Raw genomic sequence first — 21,702 nt, forward strand, 5'->3', positions numbered from 1 at the left:
ATCCATGTCATTTTAACCTTTTGGATATACACAACTCGTACTAATGGTTGTACATAAGCGGTGTAAGGAAAATCCATCAAATAAAGAAAACAAATGGCCAACATATTGCAAATGTTGTTGCCTGCATCCACCTGGATATATAGTCAGGTGGAATTGATTATTATCATTTACGACCTTATTTGTATTTGCGTCCACATAAACCATACCTAATAAGCTCAATGCCGTTTTCGCCCAACTAAAAACCAACCAAATACACACCATAGAAGAAGGCTAACGGCAGGTACATTTGGCAGACTGGCCACGAGCGTCAGATGTTCCTAAAATGTACACCATCAGCAAGCTACGCCTATTCCTTCAAATATACAAGAATTAGAAGAACTGGCCAACCCCTACAAGGTACAAGTCACTTCAGATCCTGAACCTATGCCCGTCTTAACTAATTTTGACTGAATTCCACCTGCAAAATACAATGACAAGCACGGATGTAAGAAGCAAATACAGTGTCTACAAACTGAATCTAGTAGTGTTTTTAACGATAATTGCATGTGCAAGTCCCTAGTTGAAATTCCATATCAAGGTTTGGGTTTTGCAAATCTGACTATTTCTGAAAACATACAGCAGATTCACTCCATTTAGAACATTGGACGAAAGCATAAGCTCAATTACAGTAGACAAGTATTCTAAAAACAGAATTACTGGCAATAGTCAAAGCAGTTTTTCTGTGAAACCTAAATTCTTTCTAGAGATTGTATTATCAGATGTCAGTCAGTATCAGCAAGGCACAAGGGTGAAATCCTTACCTTGGCCTCCTCATGAGCAACCTTCATCCTCCGGTACTCCTGCTGTGCTCGATGAGAACGAAACAAAGCTTGGACACGTACCACTGATCTATTAAACCTGTCCTCTGCTTGTTGCCGGCCGACCTGGTAGTAGTCCTCTTCTGCAGTGCTTGCTGCTTCTGCATCTGTGGCCATTTCTACTGGCATTCCAGTTGCAATGCCGCGCAGGCCTTTTCTTTTCTTCCTCCATCGTAAGATAGCTTTCTCCACGACTCCAACGGACCATAATACCTTGCGGTACTGCCTTCTCACTTGGTGACCTCGGTATGCAGCCTGAGCAAGATGTTTGAATCATTAGACAACACGATAAATGAGATACACACAGGATAACAAAAGATAAAATTTCAAAATTGTTAATACAAAATGGGAAAAGGTATCTGTCAATTCACAAAGTGTTTACCAACACTGCACGACCAAAATGAATCCCTGGGAAAAAAGGAAACTTAGCAAACCAAAACACACAATAGTAACAGAAGCTTTACCTGTATTTTGATAGCTTGTCTTCGCATGTTCATGAAGTTCCTCCTAATCTGCCATGTTCGGAAATGACTCTGTATTCGTGCAGCAGCTCTCATCATTTTCTTTCTGTTGTAGTTCCGGAATGCGTGCTGAATCCTCATAGCAGCAACTATTGAAGCGGCTTCAGTCTCGGGATTGGCCAACTGAATTGCTTTTGTTTGAAGCTTAAGAGTTCGCTCCCTGAGCGCGGCTTGTATGTTGTTAGCAGCATCAGCAGCATTACGGTAGGCTGCTAAAGATTCTCGTAAGCACAGTTCTTGTTCACTAAGGTTTTCAAATTCCATGGTATTTTGTTTTAGTGATTGTGTCCTTGATGTTGATCGCTTATCCTTGGACAGTGACATAGCCTCAAAATGAGCAGTCAGCCCTTTCTCAGCAAGATATGCAGCTAAGCCATCATAACCTTGTCTTGCAGCCAGATCGGCAGCAGTGTATCCACCAGGGTCATCATGAGTAGGATCTGTCACCAAGCTTGGATTTGCTCCAGCAGACAAAAGAGCGGCAACCATTTTTTCCCTAGCAAAAGAATATTAAAATTTAAGATGACACCAGATAACTCAGAAAATCTAAAGAATAAGTTGATCCCAACAAACATGTGCCTGAGGCCACATAGTGTCTACTTCTACACTCACCTATGCGAAGAACCAGATGCCTATAAAACACACATTAATAACTTAGCAGGTTTCCAAAACAAAGTTTGGGCCGTCTTTTTCTACAAACTGCTAGTACTTTCTTATTAATTATAAATTTTTGTATCAATAATATATATACACACTCAAAGTGCAAGAACTATACATGAAATCATTCTTTTCCACATTCTATCTTTTGTGTAGTCAGTGTGACAAACCCATCCCAGTTGCCAGAACCAATACAAGACATCGTTCTTTTCCTCACTGTACTGTCTTGTTAGTCAATCAAAGAAAAAACATTAGGAATTTCAGAAGAAAGATGATACCTCCCATAGTATGCGGCCCAGTGCAAAGCTGTCCAACCAGAAGAATCACGAAAATCCAAGGAGAATCCTGACAAAGAAAATAAGCGAATGGCCCAAGTATAACCCAAGAAAGAACACAGATGGATAGGTCCTTGTCCTAGATCATCACGGTCAGTTGACTTCTGGCCTTCAATTACTTTTTCAACAAGCCACTCTTGCAATCTATTTCGCAATACTAGTTCAAGCAATCCCTCAATAGCTGGAACATAAGTGCCTTTAGAATCACTACCAAATTTCAACAGATCCATCCACTCCTTCTCTGCCGATACTGATAAGAGATTGGAAACTTTGGTGCCTTCTACAAGAAACTTGGGTGCCATCTTTTTCTTGTTTGTAGTGAACAACAAACGAGCTAGTCTCATTTGCATCTGAAGCTTTGACTTTTGGGGCTCATCATCAGCCAAGATTTGACTGTCAGGCACCATACGATAGTCAAAACTCAAAACCTCACTGATTGGTGTTTTCCCATCCAAAGTCAAATAAAGATTGACTTGTCCAGGAACATGTGGTCTAACAATGAGACGGTAAACGCCAGTTTGAACAATGTTAGCAACAACACATTGGTCACCAATGACACAGAAGAGATTGGTCCCAGCCAGATGTTTGTAGTTCTCATGGAAATATCCAACCACAAGGACCTACAATTAAGTTGATATTAATGCTTTGTTGTTTACTGGGATATAGATAAGAACTTATAAGCTCACACAGACATGCATATATTGTTCTATAATGCAGCTATTAAGTATTCAGTTATAAAAGGGACCTCCACATCCACCAAAACAGGAGGTACCTGATATATAGTTAAAATAAGAAATGATTTGAGTAGTTCTTAACAGATGAAGGTGAAGTAGAACATTTCCCAGGAGAATTGAACAGCTTACGAGAAATTAAAACAAGAAACCATGGGAATTCAGTAAAGGATGAGGGGAGGGGGAACCTTTGTTTCCTCTGTACAATAAGCCCATTCTGAGGATATATCAGTGATGTGAAAGGGTCTTTCGTCGGTCACTTGTTCAGTGGGGAGTATGCCAGAACTTGGATTATTCTCTAAACTAATATCATCATCCAAGTACTTCCACAAACCAAGACTGTTCTGCCTGGCAGGTACATCATTAGGCATGTTACCATACACTGGAGCTTTCATCAAAGAATTTGCATGTTGCTTTGATTGAGAATCCAGATCTGATGTTAAAAGAGATGGAGAATTGTTTGCTTGATGTTTCAGAGATCCAAAGTAATTCTCTGATGCTTGATTATGGCCAGGATTAGCATAAGCTTCTGAAACTACATTAGTTGTTGGAGCAAAGATAGCCTGCCAAAAAGAAGATGCTGATTCATCATCATAGATACATTCAAGAAAACAAGCAATAGTACATCCACACCCATGCATAAATACACAAATCTTGAGTAGAGACCGAGACCAAGAATGACCTTGCATGCCTACAGATGCAGCTGTTTGACTGAGGTACAAATGGATCAAAGGTTAAGTAGAAATATCTATATGTAAGGGGTGCAATTCTCTCAGCTTCTTTGCAGCATATGATCAGATTGACAAAATAATCTCTTATGCGTAGACAGATATAATAACAACCCAAAAGAATTAGTTTTGTACATAGAAGATATTGCAGACACTGAGTATTACCAAACAAAGTTGCAACCAAGGCAAGTGGTCCCTTAAAATTCCAGAGTATCCACCTTCTAGTACACTGTTCTTGGAAAATATTCACTGGGATCAACCCCCTCCCCAGGCAAAAGATACATACTTAGAATTTTCCAATAACATCTCAAACTTGGCACATCCATAGTGCGTCCACAGGTGTATTTTGTCACAACTTTTGCAGCAAAGTACATCTATGGATGCACAAAGTTTCAGATGTTTATGAAAACTCCTTTTTTTTTGGGGGGGGGGGGGAGGTAATTTCGACTGGATATTTTTCCCATCTAAATTCAGATTTCAGATTTTACTAGATTCAGTAATTAATGTAGAGAGAGAGAGAAATGCTGCCTTAACAAAAGAGAAAAATGAAACCTAAATTGTGAAGCAAATTAACTGCCACAGCTGAAGTGAACTAAGAAATGCAAAGGAAGCTAAAAGGAGCAAAATTAAGGGATACATTTATAATCAATTTCACAGTGCAAAGAAAAAAATAGTTTCATCTTAAGATCCAAGATTTTGACCATATATGTTACGGTTCAAAATAGTTAACTGTAGCTCATTTAAAATACTCATAAGGAAAAATATAAAGAAGCAGCAGAAATTAAGGACTACAGTTATACTACTTTTAGCAATGTAAAGAAGTGATAACTTTGTGCAAGTTTTCATCCATGCACCACTGCAAGGCAAACTTAGCTCACATACATTGCTTGTGGCATTGGCATGCAAGATATTATTTCCAGAATCTCTTGTCCCATTATTAGTCTGCTGATTGGATGCCAAAGATCCACCTGTTTTATATAATAAGAAGGATTACAATCTGTACAACAGTAGACACCAAGAAAACTTGCAGCTATGTCAAAAGACCCACCACAAGAAGAAGCACCAATAGGAGTGTCATTTTTCATAGATGACTCCAATAGATCTGCCCAAAATGATTCCAGGCTAGATCCATGATCGTCGGTTTCTGCAAACTCACCAAAAGAAGATACAGAAAAATACTCTCAAAAGTAAAGAGATAGAAGAAAAATTCCATATGGCGTTAAACAATAAACACTATGTTTTGAAAAATTTGGCATCTATCAGTAAGTAGTATAAACTAAACACTATAAAAACAGGTCTAGTTTTAAAAACTATTTTACATATTTCAAAATTTTCAGAAGATGTAGAAACTGGCATAGAAGTGCACATTTAATCAAATAAAAAATGTTTAGGATCTAAGCATGTCTTACCACTAGAAATCGCCCGACCACCATTTGAGTTGATTTCTGGTGCAGCAGCAACAGATGATAGCTCAGTATGAGCAGACGCTGAATCTGTTGAGGTCAAAGGAGAGGTGTAATGAGCCATATTGATTGGAGGCACTTCTGCAACTTCAGCTTCTGCATGTGGAGGTGGCAAGGCATTTTCCTATTTTCAGTACAAAAATATATTAGCATACTGAACGATAAAATATGTAGTATTTTGTTCTAATACACTTGCACGATAGAGGAAAACACATATATATATTTGTGAAACAAAGAGCCCTTAATTCATTTGAAGTTTATTGCTACTTGTATCTAGCTATAAGCAAAGGATATAGACAAGAGTCATGGCTATTCTCATGAACCTTTTACATGTTTGACTAGAGAAGTTAAAAATTTAATATCAAGTTCTTTGTCAGTCAAAGAGCTACTTTAATAAATTTTGAAGAAAATAGAACACACCATGGGGCCAGAGTCAGAACTCAGAAGCTAGTATTTATTCATTAAAAGAAACTCTGGCATGTCGAACCATTGAGTGTGGTCCTTGAATTTCAACAAAAGTTATTAGTGAGTGAATGAACTCCTTAGTTCCTTTCAACCTTAAAGGCATTTTGGATGAAGTAACCTGCTTTTGCACAGGATGCAGTGATGCACAAAAGTCTCAAAGGTCTAGTCGTATCACATATAATTCTGTAGCTTAGCCTAGTTCCTTCAATTGTTCTCTCTTTGGACCTTTTCAGGTATGAAGGCTATTTCATGCCCTCTTGGCAAGGGAAGCCGTGCAGACCCAACCACTGAGACCTCAAAATCAGTCGCACATTCACATTCAACAATGTGTCATTTTTAATGAAATTCACATGTTTACATCTCATGAGTATTACTAATGGTTTGGAGTGCAAATGAAAAAAAAACAAAAAAAAAACAGGCAGAAGCAAAGTGAAAAAATCTAAATATTTACTACAAAACAGAAAAAGATGAGTAAAGAAAGACCTGACCTCAGATGTTTGCCGATAATGCACAAGAACTATGCGCTCCAACTCTCTGAATAAGAAACAACCAAGAACAATATCAGCAATGAGAACCAGCATGGCATTTAAGTCTGTATTTGAGCAAAAGACTAAGTCATAAATGTGGTGAAATATGAAGAAAATTATGCCATCGACCTCATATTCTGTAATCCTTCAACAGAACTTTCCTACAAATCTAGATCTAGTATTCCTACAAACTTAACATAAAGTGCTAACATCCATTCTTATGAACTAGCCAAGATTTCGACAAAATTTCACAGCTAGATATTACAATACATTATACATCTAACAGTACCAGCATTTATCTGATTAATCTACAGCTTTAAGATCTGGCAAGCCAAATTAAGCAACGCCGAGCTGTTTCCTTTTATCCAGATTCATCCTATTGGGTTTTTTCCTTACTATATACAAAATTTTAACACACCATTGCAGGTCCTTGTGGATGTAAGGATGTGCCAATTCACTTCTGCATGTGGGCATGAAGCATGGAAGCTATTTCATGATGCCACAAGACTGGCATCCTACCTCTTGTCATCTTGTGTAAAACTATTTTTCATCTTAGAGAATAAGGGTGGAAAAGACCGAATATCTCACAGCCACCAGTCCACCACATTAAATAAAGTTTAGTGATCTAACATAATTTGCAGGCCAGGGTTGAAACCTTACTTGTCAAGCAGCCAGTAGCATCTGCGAAAGAAATTTGGATCATCCTCTCCTCGAGCATAATACACATGAACCTTTTCTTCATTACCAATCTACAAGATAAGACAAAACACCAATAGTGTAGTGGTGGATGTACTAGGATAATACAATGTAGCAACAGTTATTTGCACAAATTACCTTTAGTTTTTCATGGGCTTCTTGGACAGTCTTGCCATCTTTCTTTTTCTTCCAGTTATGGCCATCTTTACGGAAGTTCCGGACAACTTTACGATCATATAGAACAACAGTACCACCTAGTTTAAAAGAAAATTACTACTAAGGATGGATTGGGAATGCATATACCAATTTTCTCATGGAATTAGAAGACTCATACAAGACAAGACAAAATAAAAAATGTATTCATTTAAAAAAAAAGAACTTAAAGATGTAGGTGTTCTCTGAAAGTAGTGCAACCAGATCTACACACTTGTATGAGTAACTTAGCACAGGAATAACAGTAGCAAAAAAATATACAAGTAGCACAAAAGGAAAATGATTCCCATGTGCAATAAGTGTTGTTATAGAAAGACATGTAAGATACAGTATTATTAGAACAGTAAATGGTTTTAGTTACAAGTAGCTACAGAACTCATCAATTGGGTAAGAAACAAAGACCAATGTGAATAGGTAGAGGTGTTTTATACCCAATGGCATAGCCACAAAAAAAAATTCATACCAAGCAAAATTAATTTTGGATTTACAACGAATACGATAAAAAAACTGTGTTCATTTTCATTTAACCTATGTTTCTGTAATCCTTCATGATCCCAAATATGGCAATGTGAAGAGTAGAAACTAAAGCACATGAAGACATGCACAAGAATAAAAAACACCATTTTAACTGGTATTGAGGGCATATATGTTACAACCCTGCACACTGTATTATGATTTGTAGATGAGTAACCACTAAACATGAAGGGAGAAGATTATCAAACAGAAGAGAATGAAATGATTAGTCTTTACATTGCTGCTCCTGTGCGCAAACATTTCAGGAGAAAGAATGATCGAAATTAGTCAAGTAGGTCCCCTCGTACTCAAAAACTAAATGTCATTCATTCATCTCTTCTCTTATGGATATCAGCACTAGATCGATCATAGGGATAATTACTACTCTTCATTCTACATACAAATCAAATTGTTCAGACTCAGAAGTTCAAAGAACACAACCATCTTATACTCGGTACTTCAACACCCAAGCTTCTGTTCTGTTTCCTTTTTTTTTGGTGGGGGGGGGGGGGGGGGAAAAAAATTCTGTTGCGTTTCCTTTTGTTCGCTTATGTCATATATAAGTAACAGAAATAAACAAACACATGTGCAGGGTGCAGTAAAGTCAGGGGTTTATGGCGAATGCGGAACACATACTAATGGGTTTGTCGATGGGCTGTGCATGGACCTTGAACCTTGCATAGTTCGCCAGCACCGCATAGATCTCATTCGGCCGGAACCAGCGTGTTCCTGCCTCCATCATCAGCTTATCAAAGTTCAAGTCTGTCCACCAATCGCCAATTGAATGAAACACAAACAAGCAAGAACTCAGTGCAAGAAGCAGCACGGAACCTCATCATTTGGGCTTTGAAACAATACCAGATTAGAACGTCATGTCATTGAATTGAACACCGGAACAACAAGAGCAACAAAGTCACCAAGTATAAAAGCTTAAACTAATCACGAAGTCCTTAAACTGAGCACACCAAAATTCAGGGGAAAGGAACTGAAAAAGAAAAGGTGAGGAGATGAAGTGAACTAAGAAAACTGAGCAGCCAAACGCTCACAATGCAATCGATCAGTTTCCAACAGAAGCACAGAAATACCATTATTGTTCCAATCCAATCAAGCAACACGACTGCAGAAACAGCCCAAATAATCTCTAACAGCACACCTTATAGGCTAATACAGCTGGAATGGGGAAATACGCGTATGCAGCCGCGAAACTTCGAAGAACCCCGAAAACCCACGAGTGCTAGGCATCAGACGGCAGCAGCCCCCAGACTCCAGAGCTCAATCGAACCACGTCGAAGAAGAGATACAGGACCAAGGCGAGCAACAGAATCGCAGTACAAAAGGAGAAGGAGGGGGGAACAGAAAACCGGCGCTCGAGCTGGGGCGTGGCGGGGCGACCTGCGCTGGTGAGGAAACCGTGGATCTCGGAGGCGACGAGCGGGTCCCGCCCGCCGGCGCCACCCGCCATGGCCGCGCTTTGCTGCTGCTTCCACACACTCCCTCTACCTGCGCGTTGTCTCTCGGACTCTCGCTCTCACGGGGAAGGAGAAGACGACGAGGGGGACTGGGGAGGGAGAAAAGTCATAAAGGCCTTGTTTCCCAAAAAATTTTGCAAAATTTTTCAGATTCCCCGTCATATCGAATCTTTAGACGTATGCATGCAGTATTAAATATAGACGAAAATAAAAACTAATTACACAGTTTGGTCGGAATTGACGAGACGAATCTTTTGAGCCTAGTTAGTCTATAATTGGACAATATTTGTCAAATACAAACGAAATTAGTACTATTCATATTTTGCAAAATATTTTGGAACTAAACAAGGCCAAAGTGATGAGAGTTTTTCACACGAACAAACAAAAAATGCAGACGATAATAACCATAAGAAAATTATATTATATAAAAAACAAAATTTGCTGTTCCTGGTGGGACCCACACGAGGTCAGTGGGATCCACTTGCCAGAACGAGATTGGGTAGTTGGAGGCATGTTTGCCATCGAACTTTGGTAATAGTAGCATGATTAGCGATTTTAGCGCGTGCCAAACTGGCAACTGCCGGTTGGCAAAAAAAGATCACGGGCTCACTCTGTTGCGGCGGCTGAGCCCACTTGCAAGCTTCACAAATTTGTGCGCAGACCCATGATTTCCTTGCAACTTTGCTCACGAGTCACAAGAATGTCACCTGTCCATTAACCTCAAATTCGATTGAAATGGAGAACTATAGATGACCAAAAGATTTTTGCCATGCCAAATTTAGCATGGCAAAATTTTGCCAAATCTTTTCCTTAGGAGAAGTGGGTCACTATGGACTTGCTTGGTTGACTACCAATTTTTTCCATGCTAAAGATTTGGCAAGAAGAATTTGCGAAATCATGAGCAAAAATGTTTTCCATATCAATTATGAGATATTGCCGAATTTTGGTACCAAACAAAATGGCTGCCAAAATCTTGACTTACCTAAGTTTTGACAAGTAAATTTTGGCTATCAACCAATCAGCCTATATTTACCTAATGCATTTGTAGCGAGAGATATATGTTTTTAAAATAGGGGTTATTTACACTTTTTCACTAAAACATGCCTACAATTTTGTCATTTGTCAATGTTGAGCTCTGCATTTAAGTGAGGGACTCCAATAAAAGAAAAATAAGAACTTCTTCCGAACTTAATGGTGAACAGGTAATAAAGTTTACCTTTAGAACATGGCAATTATATATTTTTTAGGTTGTGCATGGTAATTATTGTGTCCGGATGTAAAGAAATAGCCTGATAATTGTCTAGGCTAGTTGATTGAATAGACAAATTGATCTAGACACATAGGCAAAAAGGTAATGGAGCTCAATCGTTTGAACGTGACAACTATTGAATAAGAGAATTGACTGATACTAGTAGTCAAGAGCAATTCCTTGAACTTGGATTATCAATTTGCCAAAATTCCGTAGACCCAGTTGTCACGCCGGGTGGTACGTCATGACCCATGCATCCCACGTTTCTTCAGCAAAGGGTGTCCTCTTCTCTTCCAGACAGCAATAGCAGATGCAGTACTAGTAGGTCAGCAGCAGTACACACGAGGAAACGAGATTATCCCACTCTTTTGTTGTCGGCACTCCGGTTCCTCGGATGGCACGTGCCAAATTGGTATGCTCTGCGTTTGTGCATGATGCATTCGTACCTGTGACCATCTCGAGATGACATGACATATCCGGTCGTTTGGAACAAGCAGAAACGAACACGGGTTTCAGCAACAGCAACGGTGCTTCGCCGAAGGCAGGCAGGAAATGGCGTCGCATTCATCGTGCAACTACGGGTTGCGTGCGACAAAAATAGCTCATTTTTATCGAAGTAGAGCGGAGCGGCAGAGAGAGCGACGACTGGCCGCTAGTCTGCTACATGTACAGCAGCAGGTCAGAAGCAGCCAGCACGTGATGTGGGAGGGCTGGTTGGTCCTAAGGATTGCATACGGATAAACAAGTACAACTACGCCAACTGTACCAAACTGAATAAATTAAAAATTTTAAAGTGGTCTTAACTCAAACTATTTTTTTAACTTTGATAATTGAATTTATACAAAAAAATAGCACTAAGATTTATGACATCAAATTGTTATCGTTTGATACATCATAAATAATTTTCCATGATATAATATATTTATAGAAACTGGCACTAAGATTTATGACATCAAATTGATACCATTACATACACCATAATTATTTTTTTCATAATGTTCTCATTTGGTATCATATGTATTTATAAAAACAGCACCAAGATTTATGACATCAAATTGGTATCATTAGATTACCATAAATATTTTTTTATAATGTTCTCATCTGATATCATATATACATTTATGTTTTTCTATAAATTTAGTGAAACACAAAAAAATTGACTTAAACATAACTCTAGAAATTGATTTATTTAGAGATGGAGCATATACCATCAATAACTACTTCAATATGGTAGATATCATGCTCAAAGACAAATGATAATCAAAATCGAGTTTGCCTATGTAGTCCTATCCGGCACTAAAATAACAGAGGGGGTAATAATTAGTGGAAAACATGATTTAGGATGGAAGGGAACTCTAACTACAAAACATTGCTCTGTCAATTAAAATTAAAAAACCTGTATAATAAGGAGTAGTTTTTGTAGGGGAAAATCAGGACAGGCCGGTTAGATAGTGATAACAAGAAAAAAGGTATTGGAATTGTTTATTTTGGTAGGTGTTTTTCAGATTTTGTGCTGCCTTTATAGTCCTTTTTCTATGTATAAACATTTTTTTCCAACGAAACATCTGTAAGTAAACATCTACGTACCAATGCACCCAAAATTCATGATGCACTGCGCAAGCTAGTGACTGATTAGTGATGCTTAATGTGGGCTGCTAAGTTAAGTACTCGGTACTCTTAAGAGCAGCCCCAATGCTGACTGACAGCTGATTGGTAGCCCCAGCCTCCACTTAGGCACATAGACTTGAGGCACCAACTGAATTTGCGTTATGACCAAAGCAGCAGCAGCAGCCTCCCTGCTTCCACGGTTTGTGAGCAAGGCCAGTAAAAAGTATAACAAAAGTTAAATCTATTTTTTACCAGAAAAAAAACAACACCTTTGCAGTGGAGAGATTTGTAGTAAGTCTCGATTGTTTGTCTACATGGTATATACTCTTTTTGTCTCAAAATAAATGCACATTACACTCACTGAGGAGGCAAACTCTTTCTAAGTTTAATTAAATATATAAACAATAATATTTATATTTATATATCTAAATAATTTTATTATAAAAATATATTCCATAACCAATATGATGATATTATTATTTATTACACATTATAAACATTAGTAATTTTTGTATATATTTGGCCAAACTTCGCCTGCCCTAATAACCTAGTGCACAACCTACTTCCCCAAGTTTGCAATTTGCACCTCCATTCACTAGCGGAGCTAGGGGGCTATCACTATGACAAGCTAGACCAGTCTCAATGCATAGTTTTATGACACAGTTACCAAGACTATAAACTAGATAACCGAGCCACATGAGTTTCATGGAGATGAAATTTCTCTCTCATCTGATGAAACTCCTTCATTTAATGACCCTGCCAAATCAGCAATTTTACTTATATAGCACCCTATTTAATGTACATGATACTCTTATAAAACATGCATTGAGACTGGCCTAATTACCTTTGTTGCAATCAATTATTTTCAAGTGAAAGAGAGATTGAATGTGTTGTCTCCCATATGTGTTACCTTGATCTTGCCCCCCTGAGTTCTATGGCTGGCTCCGCCTCTGCCTCCAGTGTCTCTGTCAGTTGATTATTATTAGTTGGTATGTACAGCATTATGTAATATATAATCATTTCACATTGTCTCCATCAGTTCATTACCAGATTATGTATTATATGTAATATGTTGTCACATTTGTCTCCGTCGGTTGACTAGCAATCGAACGGATGATGTATGGGACAAGGACTTGTTTATCTTGTCTAACTAACTGCAAACAATCACTCAAGCAATAAGTTAAAATGAACCAATGATTCTAAGAAGTGGAAAGCGTGATATAGGATGGCAGGGAGCAGTAACTAAGAAATAAACGTGATAGTGACAATAAGATGGAAAAGAGATTAATTAAATTTGGCTTAGAGCCTGTTTGGATACACTAGTGTTGATAGTTAGCTAGCTAATAGCTAAAATATTAATTATTAGTTGGCTAATTATTAGGGCCCAACCAAAACTTTTAGCTGTAAACTTTACATTCGAACTAGGTGTTTAGATGTTTTCCAAAATTTTTGGTAAACAAAACACAAGACACGGGCCTCTAAGCAAGTTTACATAGTTTTGGAGGTTCAAGGTCCCAAATTCCAAATCTTTACCACCCAAGTTTTACAGGCCCCTATTTAGATCTATTCTTTCAAAATATGCTTATTTTTTCAAAATTTTTTGCTATTTGACTGCATCTAAAAGGGGCTATTTAGATCCACCTACTAATAGGTGGTTGGAAAGATTCAAACCTATTAGCAACCTCAAACTTGCTAGTGAAACTAGTAATAGCTAACAACCATTTAGTTAATAGTTAGTTGGTCTATAAACAGTCCTGTTTCGATCCACTGGTATAACACTACTAGTTGCTCTTAATTATTAGTATTAGTGGATTTAAACAGACCCTTAATATATAATTGGTGGTTGTTCAGATTTTATGCTATGCTTTTTAGATACGTGCAATCTTTTAGTTAGTGAACATTGGGTACCATTTGTACCCGACACCAATGATGCACTTTATGATAAATCGGCACATGCTACCGAGTGATTATGCTCTTGTGGGCTGGTGGGCTACCTCCAACAATTAGGCGTGTTTGCTGGTAACAAACATGCCCGCATCATCTTGAGTAATCTCTCAGCTTCTATATTAGAGAAAAATGGTTTTTTTACTTGCTCTAGCAATCTTTCAGTAAGGCCTTGTTTAGTTCCAAAAATTTTTGGAAAACGGGCACTGTAGCACATTTGTTTGTATATGACAAATATTGTCCACTTATAGATTAACTAGGCTTAAAAGATTCGTCTCGCACAGATAAACTATGTAATTAGTTTTTGTTTTCATCTATATTTAATGTTTCATACATGTGTCCAAATATTCGATGTGACAGGTAATGTTGAAAAAAATTTAGGTTTTGGGAAAGAACTAAACAAGGCCTAACTCAATTTTTTTATCATCTGTCCTATAATAAAGCATGTCCGTCAAATAAAAACATCTGATCCAGCAGAAGAGGGGGGGGGGGGGGGTTGCACCCAACCATCATTTTGCTGCCATCTTTTCACCGAATGGTGTAGACCCTATCTTTTTATGGCTTTGTTTGGTTCCAAAAAAAATTGCAAAAGAATTCAAATTTTCGTCACATCGAATCTTGCGGCACATGTATGAAACATTATATAGATAAAAAATAATTACTAATTGCATAATTTGTCTATAAATTGCGAAACGAATCTTTTGAACCTAGTTAATCTATTTTGGGATAATATTTGTTAAATACAAACGAAAGTGTTATAGTGTCCATTTTGTAAAATTTTTTGGAACTAAACAAGACATTGATACTCTCGTCTAATATTCACAAAAGTTATATTAGGCTATCTTTTATTATTGCAAGACTGCTAGGGGTACTCTAAACTAGCAAGTTAAGTCATACCATGTACCATATTAAGGCCTTGTTTAGTTTATCCAAAAATCAAAAACTTTTCAAGATTCTCCGTCATATCGAATCTTGTGGCACATGCATGAAGCATTAAATGTAGATGAAAATAAACACTAATTAGTGTAAATCGTAAGATAAATCTTTTAAGCATTGTTACTCTATGATTGGACAATGTTTATCAAATAAAAACGAAATAACTACAGTGTCAAAATCCAAAAAATTTCGAATCTAAACAAGGCCTTAGTTTAAAAAAACAACATATAGGTGGTGTTTGGGACTGCTCTGCTCCACGTTTTTCAGCTCCGCTCCACGTTTTTTAGTCAAACATTTTCAGCTCCACGCACTCAGTTCGAGGAAAAAAGGTGGAGTTGTGAGAGCACCTAAAGAGGTACTCCATAAACTCCAGTTTTTGTAGAGCTTCTCTATGATGAAGTTTATGGAGCAGTCCCAAACACCTCCATAACATAAGCTCTCAATTAATCTACTACCAATGTCCGAAAAAGGATGCATCTCTAAAAATAATATTAATTCAAATTATTTTAGGTTTAACCAAATGTGCATAAGTAACAAAATAAATTTCGTTAAATTCATAATTGAATTTACTTTCACAAGTATTAAGGCCTTGTTTAGTTCACCCCGAAAACCAAAGTTTTCAAAATTCCTCGTCACACCGAATCTTTCAACATATACATGAAACATTAAATATAGACGAAAATAAAAACTAATTGTACAGTTTACCTGTAAATCGCGAGACGAATCTTTTAATCCTAGTTAGTCCATAATTGGACAATATTTACCACAAACAAACGAAAGTGCTATAACATTTCATATGCCCCATAGCCATGCTCCAGGCCTCAGCCAAGCTTTCTTCGACAAATGGAGGCAAGAACACGGTAGCAACTGTAGCGAAACAAGGAACAGGACCACGTCTACATAAGCCTGTTAAAGCGGTCGATTTTCTTCTGGCCCTTCCAGCCAAAAAATTTTCATCTATCTCATCGAATCTTTGGACACATGCATGAAATATTAAATATAGATAAAAAAATAAACTAATTACATAGTTTGGTTGAAAATCGTGAGACGAATCTTTTAAGCCTAGTTAGTCCATGATTAGCCTTAAGTGCTACCGTAACTCACATGTGCTAATGATAGATTAATTATGCTTAATAGATTTGTCTTGCAGTTTCCTGACGAGCTATGTAATTTGTTTTTTTATTAGTTTCTAAAAACCCCTTCTGACATCCTTCCCACACTTTCGATATGACACACAAAAATTGTTCATCTCCAATCTAAACAGGGCCTAGGCTTTGTTTACTTCACGAAATGAAAATTTTGAGTTCTGTAATATATTTGTAATTATATCAACTAATGTCCAATCATAAATTAATTAAACTTAAAAGATTCATCGTGCAAAATATATATAAATTATGCAATAATTTTTTTATCTATATTAATACTCTATACATGTATCTAAATATTCGATGTGATGGAAAAAAAAGTTTTGGGGTGAGAAATAAACAAGGCCTTATCTTTTCAAAGATAGATACATTGCATCAACTCGTCACTGTGGCCCCTTTTTCTTGGAACATCACAGTTAATGAGCGTGAGACCAATCCAAAAGAACACAACAGATTCGACTTTGCTACACCTACATTTTTTTTAAAAAAAAGATCCAATGAAAATACAATTCTAGTACCATATTAATAAAGTATCTTATGTCCAACGAATTATAAATGAAAATATCAATATTTATACAATTAACTATTATTAAATTTGACATGACATATATTTTCATAGTATATATTTGGCTCTATAAACATTAATCCTTTATTACTATATTTGATTAATCAACCAAAAATATATTTAGAATTGTTTTATTTCTTTTTATTTATATACTTAGTCAAACTTTAGACACGTTAACAAAAAAGCATCTAGAAATATTTCTCTTGGTCAGGTAGCAGATGACAACGATCGTCTTGCATACGGTTCACATCATGCGATTGTCACCATTCATGTCAGTATCGTAAGTACTAGAACTTTGTATATCCTCCGTAGGTAGTATGACTCGTAATAGAAAGTACTCCGGGGAAAAAATCAGGTGACACTTTCAAATAAAGCTGACCGCATCTGCATTCTTTCCCAAACCATCCAGCTATGGCTTCAAACAAAAGTACATATTTAGACAATGCATTTGTATGGTTACTTTCTCTATCACCTCCCACTAGGCACTGGCACGATGACCAGAGTCCAAATCAGCCAAAGGAAAAAGATTACCATAGAAAAAGAGACAAAAAGGCTCCATTCATGTGGGTGGCCTACTAGAGCAGATTCTCGTAAGATTAATAAAATAAACTTCCTATCTAGAAAGAAGTATATATCCATCAAAAGGGTTTGAATCGTGAGAACCCCAGAATAAACTACTGCTGGAAGAAGCCTGTTATTTGTATTGCTGAGAGAATGACAGATATCCACTGATCCTGCTGTTTTCAAATCTTCATATGGAATGTGGATGTACCACGGCAGTTCATCGCACAGGCTTCTTTGGGCTGGAACTGGGAGTTGCCGGCAGCAGGGTTGTGAATTTGAAGTTCCCAGAGAACATAGAATCTTTGTCTGTAGTTAGAATATATACCAGACAAGATGTATCTAGTGAGTTAACTTATTGAAGAAGAAAATGGTAAATGTTTTAAGAGTTGCAGAAATCTAACCAGTCAATGATAGACAAGTTGCCTCCCTTCGTGTGTATCTTGCCAATGCCTGAAAATTAACAGAACAAGTAGCTTTAGGTTATGAAAGCTGAAAGATGACTATATTTTGATAGAGTAGTTGTCTCCATCAGGAAAAGGAGCTTACCTGGACAGCAGGGGCAGCAGCCGCATCCATAACCTCTGAACCTTCCTCAGCATAAATATTTCTAGTATTCAACACATGTACCCATCACATATAATGCCAGAAGACTTCTATTGTGAAAGAAAGACAGCAACACAGTGATCCCATTCTCCATCCGTTTCAAATTATAATGCACTGTAGCTTTGTCCCAACTCCCAAGTCAAATTATAGTGTACAATTCAGATAAGTTTCATTAAATTCTCCATAAAATTTGTCATGATAGTGCATTGATTTGAACTTATAGATGTTAATATATTGTTCTGAAAACTTGATCAAAGTTAGAGAGTTTGACACATAGGACAAAGCTAAATGAACTATAATTTGGAATGAGTGATAGCTACCATGGGGGTCTAACAGCATTACAGCAAAGAAATTGATTTTCTACTTTCTAAAAGAAATTCACTACATTCACAAATTCAATCAAATTCCTTAAGAATGCAAAGCAAAGAAATTTCACATTTGACTAGTCTCCTTGTATAAGTTGCTTAGCATAAAATCTGTAGAACTGCTGGAATGGTCAACAGAAGCACCAAAACAGTTTGCTATTTCATTCACTTAGGGACAATTTGGAGTAAACTCCATGAAGCATGGCAGTTTGGAAGTACTTGTACTTGTCCACACAGCCTGACACTTACAGCATCAGTGTCACCAACAGAGTCAATGATATATGCATGTGTGGAACAAAACTGAAGGAAATCAGCTCGAATTGTAAGGTATGTCCAGGAAAAACATTCTCCTGTATTGAACCTAGCCCTTGAAGTAAACTTTTACTTGGGTTGTTAGGTAGAAGCTTGGCATAGTTACCTCCAGATGACATTTACAAGATCATCTTGACGAGCCTCTGGGCTTATCGCAGCATCATACTTCACAATGTTTCCATAGAATATTTTCTCTAGCTCCTTCATCCATTTTATCAAGAGCAAGTTAACCTAGAATGCATTAGCATGGTATATAAAATCAGTTTTCTCTAGAGGTAGAATGCATAAAAAGTAAGAATCGTCTGATCATTCAAGAGGAACTGAAGATATGATTGGATACCACTCCCTTCATTTTTAAATATACGATGTTTAGGATTATTTATTTTTGAACTAGTTTGCTTGTTCTAAATGTCATACCACCCTTGATCAGAAGGAAACATGCAGTGCTAAAACATAAGAGAAGTTCTGCACTTCTGCTCTTACATGAAAATCATTTACATGATGCAGGACTAATGTTAACAAGTTGCTCATTTGAGGAATGAGCATAACCTGAGGGTCATTATTGTTCCAGTCTCACAATGTGATAGTATCCCAAGGCAAAATCGAGGGCTTGCTACATTGAAATCAGAAACAAAAAAGAACTGCAGGACTGCTTCCACAGTACAACATCCAAAATTTGGTGTTCAACTGTACGAACATTATTAATACTACCCCCGCCCCCCTTCCGATATTCAAGAAAGTATCAGACATCTAACAGGAAGCTTCTAAATTGTAATGACAAGTTTGCCAGGGGTGTAGGATGGTAAAGCGTATTACCAATCAACAGATATTCAAATAATGAGGATTACATCCATCAGACCACGGATCGAGATGATAACAATGCATATAGTAACCATATACAAATTTCTATAAAACAGTCAAACAGCTTACCCCAGCTTTTGAAACTCTGAGCTCTACATCGTGGTTGTACATTTCATAGATGTACTGTCCGAACTTAACACCATCCTTCCCTTCTTCCTTCAAGCGGCGTAGAACAAGCCACATATGAAGAACAAGCAATGAAAATGTTGTCTTAAATGTTTTCTCCAACTGAAAAACTGCAACGGTATATGTAAGATTTTTACGTCTCAATATATCATGAATTCATGATCATAAAAAGATAAAAGTTCAAATAAATCAGTTAACAAAAACTCAATCATCCTATCATGCTACTGATTTCTGCTGAACAAAACTCACTCAATCCTTCGGTTTTGCACAACAAGCTACAAATTAATTCTTCACTACACCCAACAGCAACTTGAAGCACATACAGAGCAGTACGGATAAACATCCTCCTATGAGGAAATGAAATGTGTAGCAGTAGCAACTGTGTATCTTTGGCAGGTGCCTCCACTGAAGCTACTAGTTTGTCAGGGGGGCAGCCAGTAAACTTATGTCATACAAGCTCATAATGTGCAATATGGATCAGCATGTCAGGAATTTACCATCAAGGCATCAAGTTCTTGTTGCTAAAACTAATATATATCGACTATTTATATATTGATGGCCACCACCAACATATTCTTCTTAACAAATTGTAAGCAACTATGTAACTTATAAAAGATGAATATGCATATTTTAGCATTAGAACAGAGGAAAATGAAAGACTGAGAAACAAACATCAAATGAGAAAAAAACGGAGGCAGATCCTGTAATAAGCAGGAAGTTTACCATCATAAATTGCAGGTGCATCAACTTGAGAAGTGATTCGATCATAAACAACATTTGCTCCTCTGATGGACTTGCTTTGCTTACTGTAGAACAGTAACAGTGTAAGCAGGAAACGCTTGATGCCTTTGTATTGTGGATCCACTGCTCTATGAGGGGAGTCAGGCGGCAACGCTAATGAACAGGGCTTGGATAAGAACATAGAATTCAGTCTGATCTGTGAAACAGAAACACAATCCGTTAAGCTGCAAGTATAGAAGTTAAAAATAAATCATGGCTAAATGGTAATCAAAGCATCAGATTCGTGTCAAAATCCGAGATACTCAGATCCACAGAAAGTGGAGCATTGAGCAGCATCGACAAATTGCGATGATGTACAGAGGAGCAATAACTTGTTTCATTCCATATCCTCTTATTGCATCTCCCAGTAAATACGCATCTTGTAGGCCATAAGCTTAAAAAATGTGTTACCTGTCTATGCCTATTTCTTTATGTCATACAATAATCTAATGGTGACAAGATGGAAATGTGGAATAGAGTCACAAAAAGATATAAACAACCAGAGCCACGACAATGCAGAACCACAGTATTTGTCATTTTGTGTAATTACTTATTAGATCTGGTAAACAGATCAGAAGCACCAACAAGGAGGTCTGAAGGATGTAAAATTTGAATGCCACACAGTCCTCTGGATAAACAGAACACCACTAATTTGTGCTATTAACCAAGTTCTACAATAACAGAAGACAAGTCGCATATCACCACTGGGGGAATTTGCAGTGTCTGACGCAGAGCAGGCTACTCCTAGTCCTACATGCATGCAAAACCCAACCTTTCCCACATGAGCAGCCCTAAAGAAACAGGTGATCCGGTTGCTACTAACGTGGATACCAACTGCGGCCTAAAATGCGCGATCTCATCCAAATGACTTCCGTTGCCAAATTCCAGTAGCTACTCAGAACAACCACTCAACCAGCTCGCCCTAACCATCGAGATCACACGTTGACCCAAGAGGCGTGCGCGAGACGGGAGAGCGGCGGTACCTCGGGCCTCAGCCCAGCGGGCGGGGAGGCGCCAGGGCGGGGCGACGTAGCCGTCGCGGCGGCGGCAGCTGACTTGGCGAAGGTTCTCGAGAGGGTTTGGAGAGGAAGCGGAAGCGGAAGCGGCGAGGGAGCCTTCGCCAAGGCCCTGGAGAGGACGCGGGCCTCCGCTGCGGAGTTGCGGGACGCGGCGGTGGCGGCGGAGATGCTGGAGGCTGCCGCGCGCCACCGTGACATGGTCTCCTCACGCTCGCGCTTCGCGTCTCGGCGGCTGCGGGGGGACGGAGAAGGAGATGGCTATGGCTCACTGCCCTGGAGAGCGGGATCACGAGGCGCGGGGTCCAGCAGCAGATGCGACGCGGCGCCGCTTGGCTCACTGACGCGTAGGCCCTCCCGGCATCTCGTCCGCAGCCTCAGCCTGCGGCTGGGCGCGGTCCACCTAGGCCCGTGCGCCGAGCGCCTGCAGCCGGAACGGAACGGAACGGATGC

The 21,702-nt window shown here is 38.3% G+C and overlaps 2 protein-coding genes across 3 annotated transcripts; both read right to left on the reverse strand.

Moving 5' to 3' along the window:
• LOC8077453 (calmodulin-binding transcription activator 6) lies at positions 64-9,278 on the reverse strand. 2 transcript variants are annotated; one of them, XM_021453138.1, is made up of 13 exons: positions 9,099-9,254; positions 8,343-8,468; positions 7,119-7,234; positions 6,945-7,033; positions 6,246-6,291; positions 5,239-5,416; positions 4,878-4,973; positions 4,712-4,797; positions 3,290-3,664; positions 2,314-2,990; positions 1,322-1,874; positions 801-1,112; positions 64-457 (listed from the first exon to the last, which is right to left on the reverse strand). In XM_021453138.1, the coding sequence occupies exons 1-13, from the start codon at positions 9,166-9,168 to the stop codon at positions 437-439; spliced, it is 2,745 nt and encodes a 914-aa protein (XP_021308813.1). In that variant the 5' UTR covers positions 9,169-9,254; the 3' UTR covers positions 64-436. The 2 variants fall into 2 exon arrangements, with proteins under 2 accessions (XP_021308813.1, XP_021308814.1); XM_021453139.1 differs by having other exon boundaries at positions 104-457; positions 9,068-9,278.
• Positions 16,992-21,695, reverse strand: LOC110432896 (ubiquinol-cytochrome-c reductase complex assembly factor 1). Its single transcript, XM_021454018.1, has 7 exons — positions 21,217-21,695; positions 20,177-20,390; positions 19,397-19,563; positions 18,573-18,697; positions 17,733-17,793; positions 17,588-17,636; positions 16,992-17,492 (listed from the first exon to the last, which is right to left on the reverse strand). Exons 1-7 carry the CDS (start codon positions 21,448-21,450, stop codon positions 17,404-17,406), a joined length of 939 nt encoding a protein of 312 aa, XP_021309693.1. The 5' UTR covers positions 21,451-21,695; the 3' UTR covers positions 16,992-17,403.

The sequence above is a fragment of the Sorghum bicolor genome, chromosome 2 (assembly GCF_000003195.3).
Source record: "Sorghum bicolor cultivar BTx623 chromosome 2, Sorghum_bicolor_NCBIv3, whole genome shotgun sequence".
NCBI classification, from domain to species: domain Eukaryota; kingdom Viridiplantae; phylum Streptophyta; class Magnoliopsida; order Poales; family Poaceae; genus Sorghum; species Sorghum bicolor.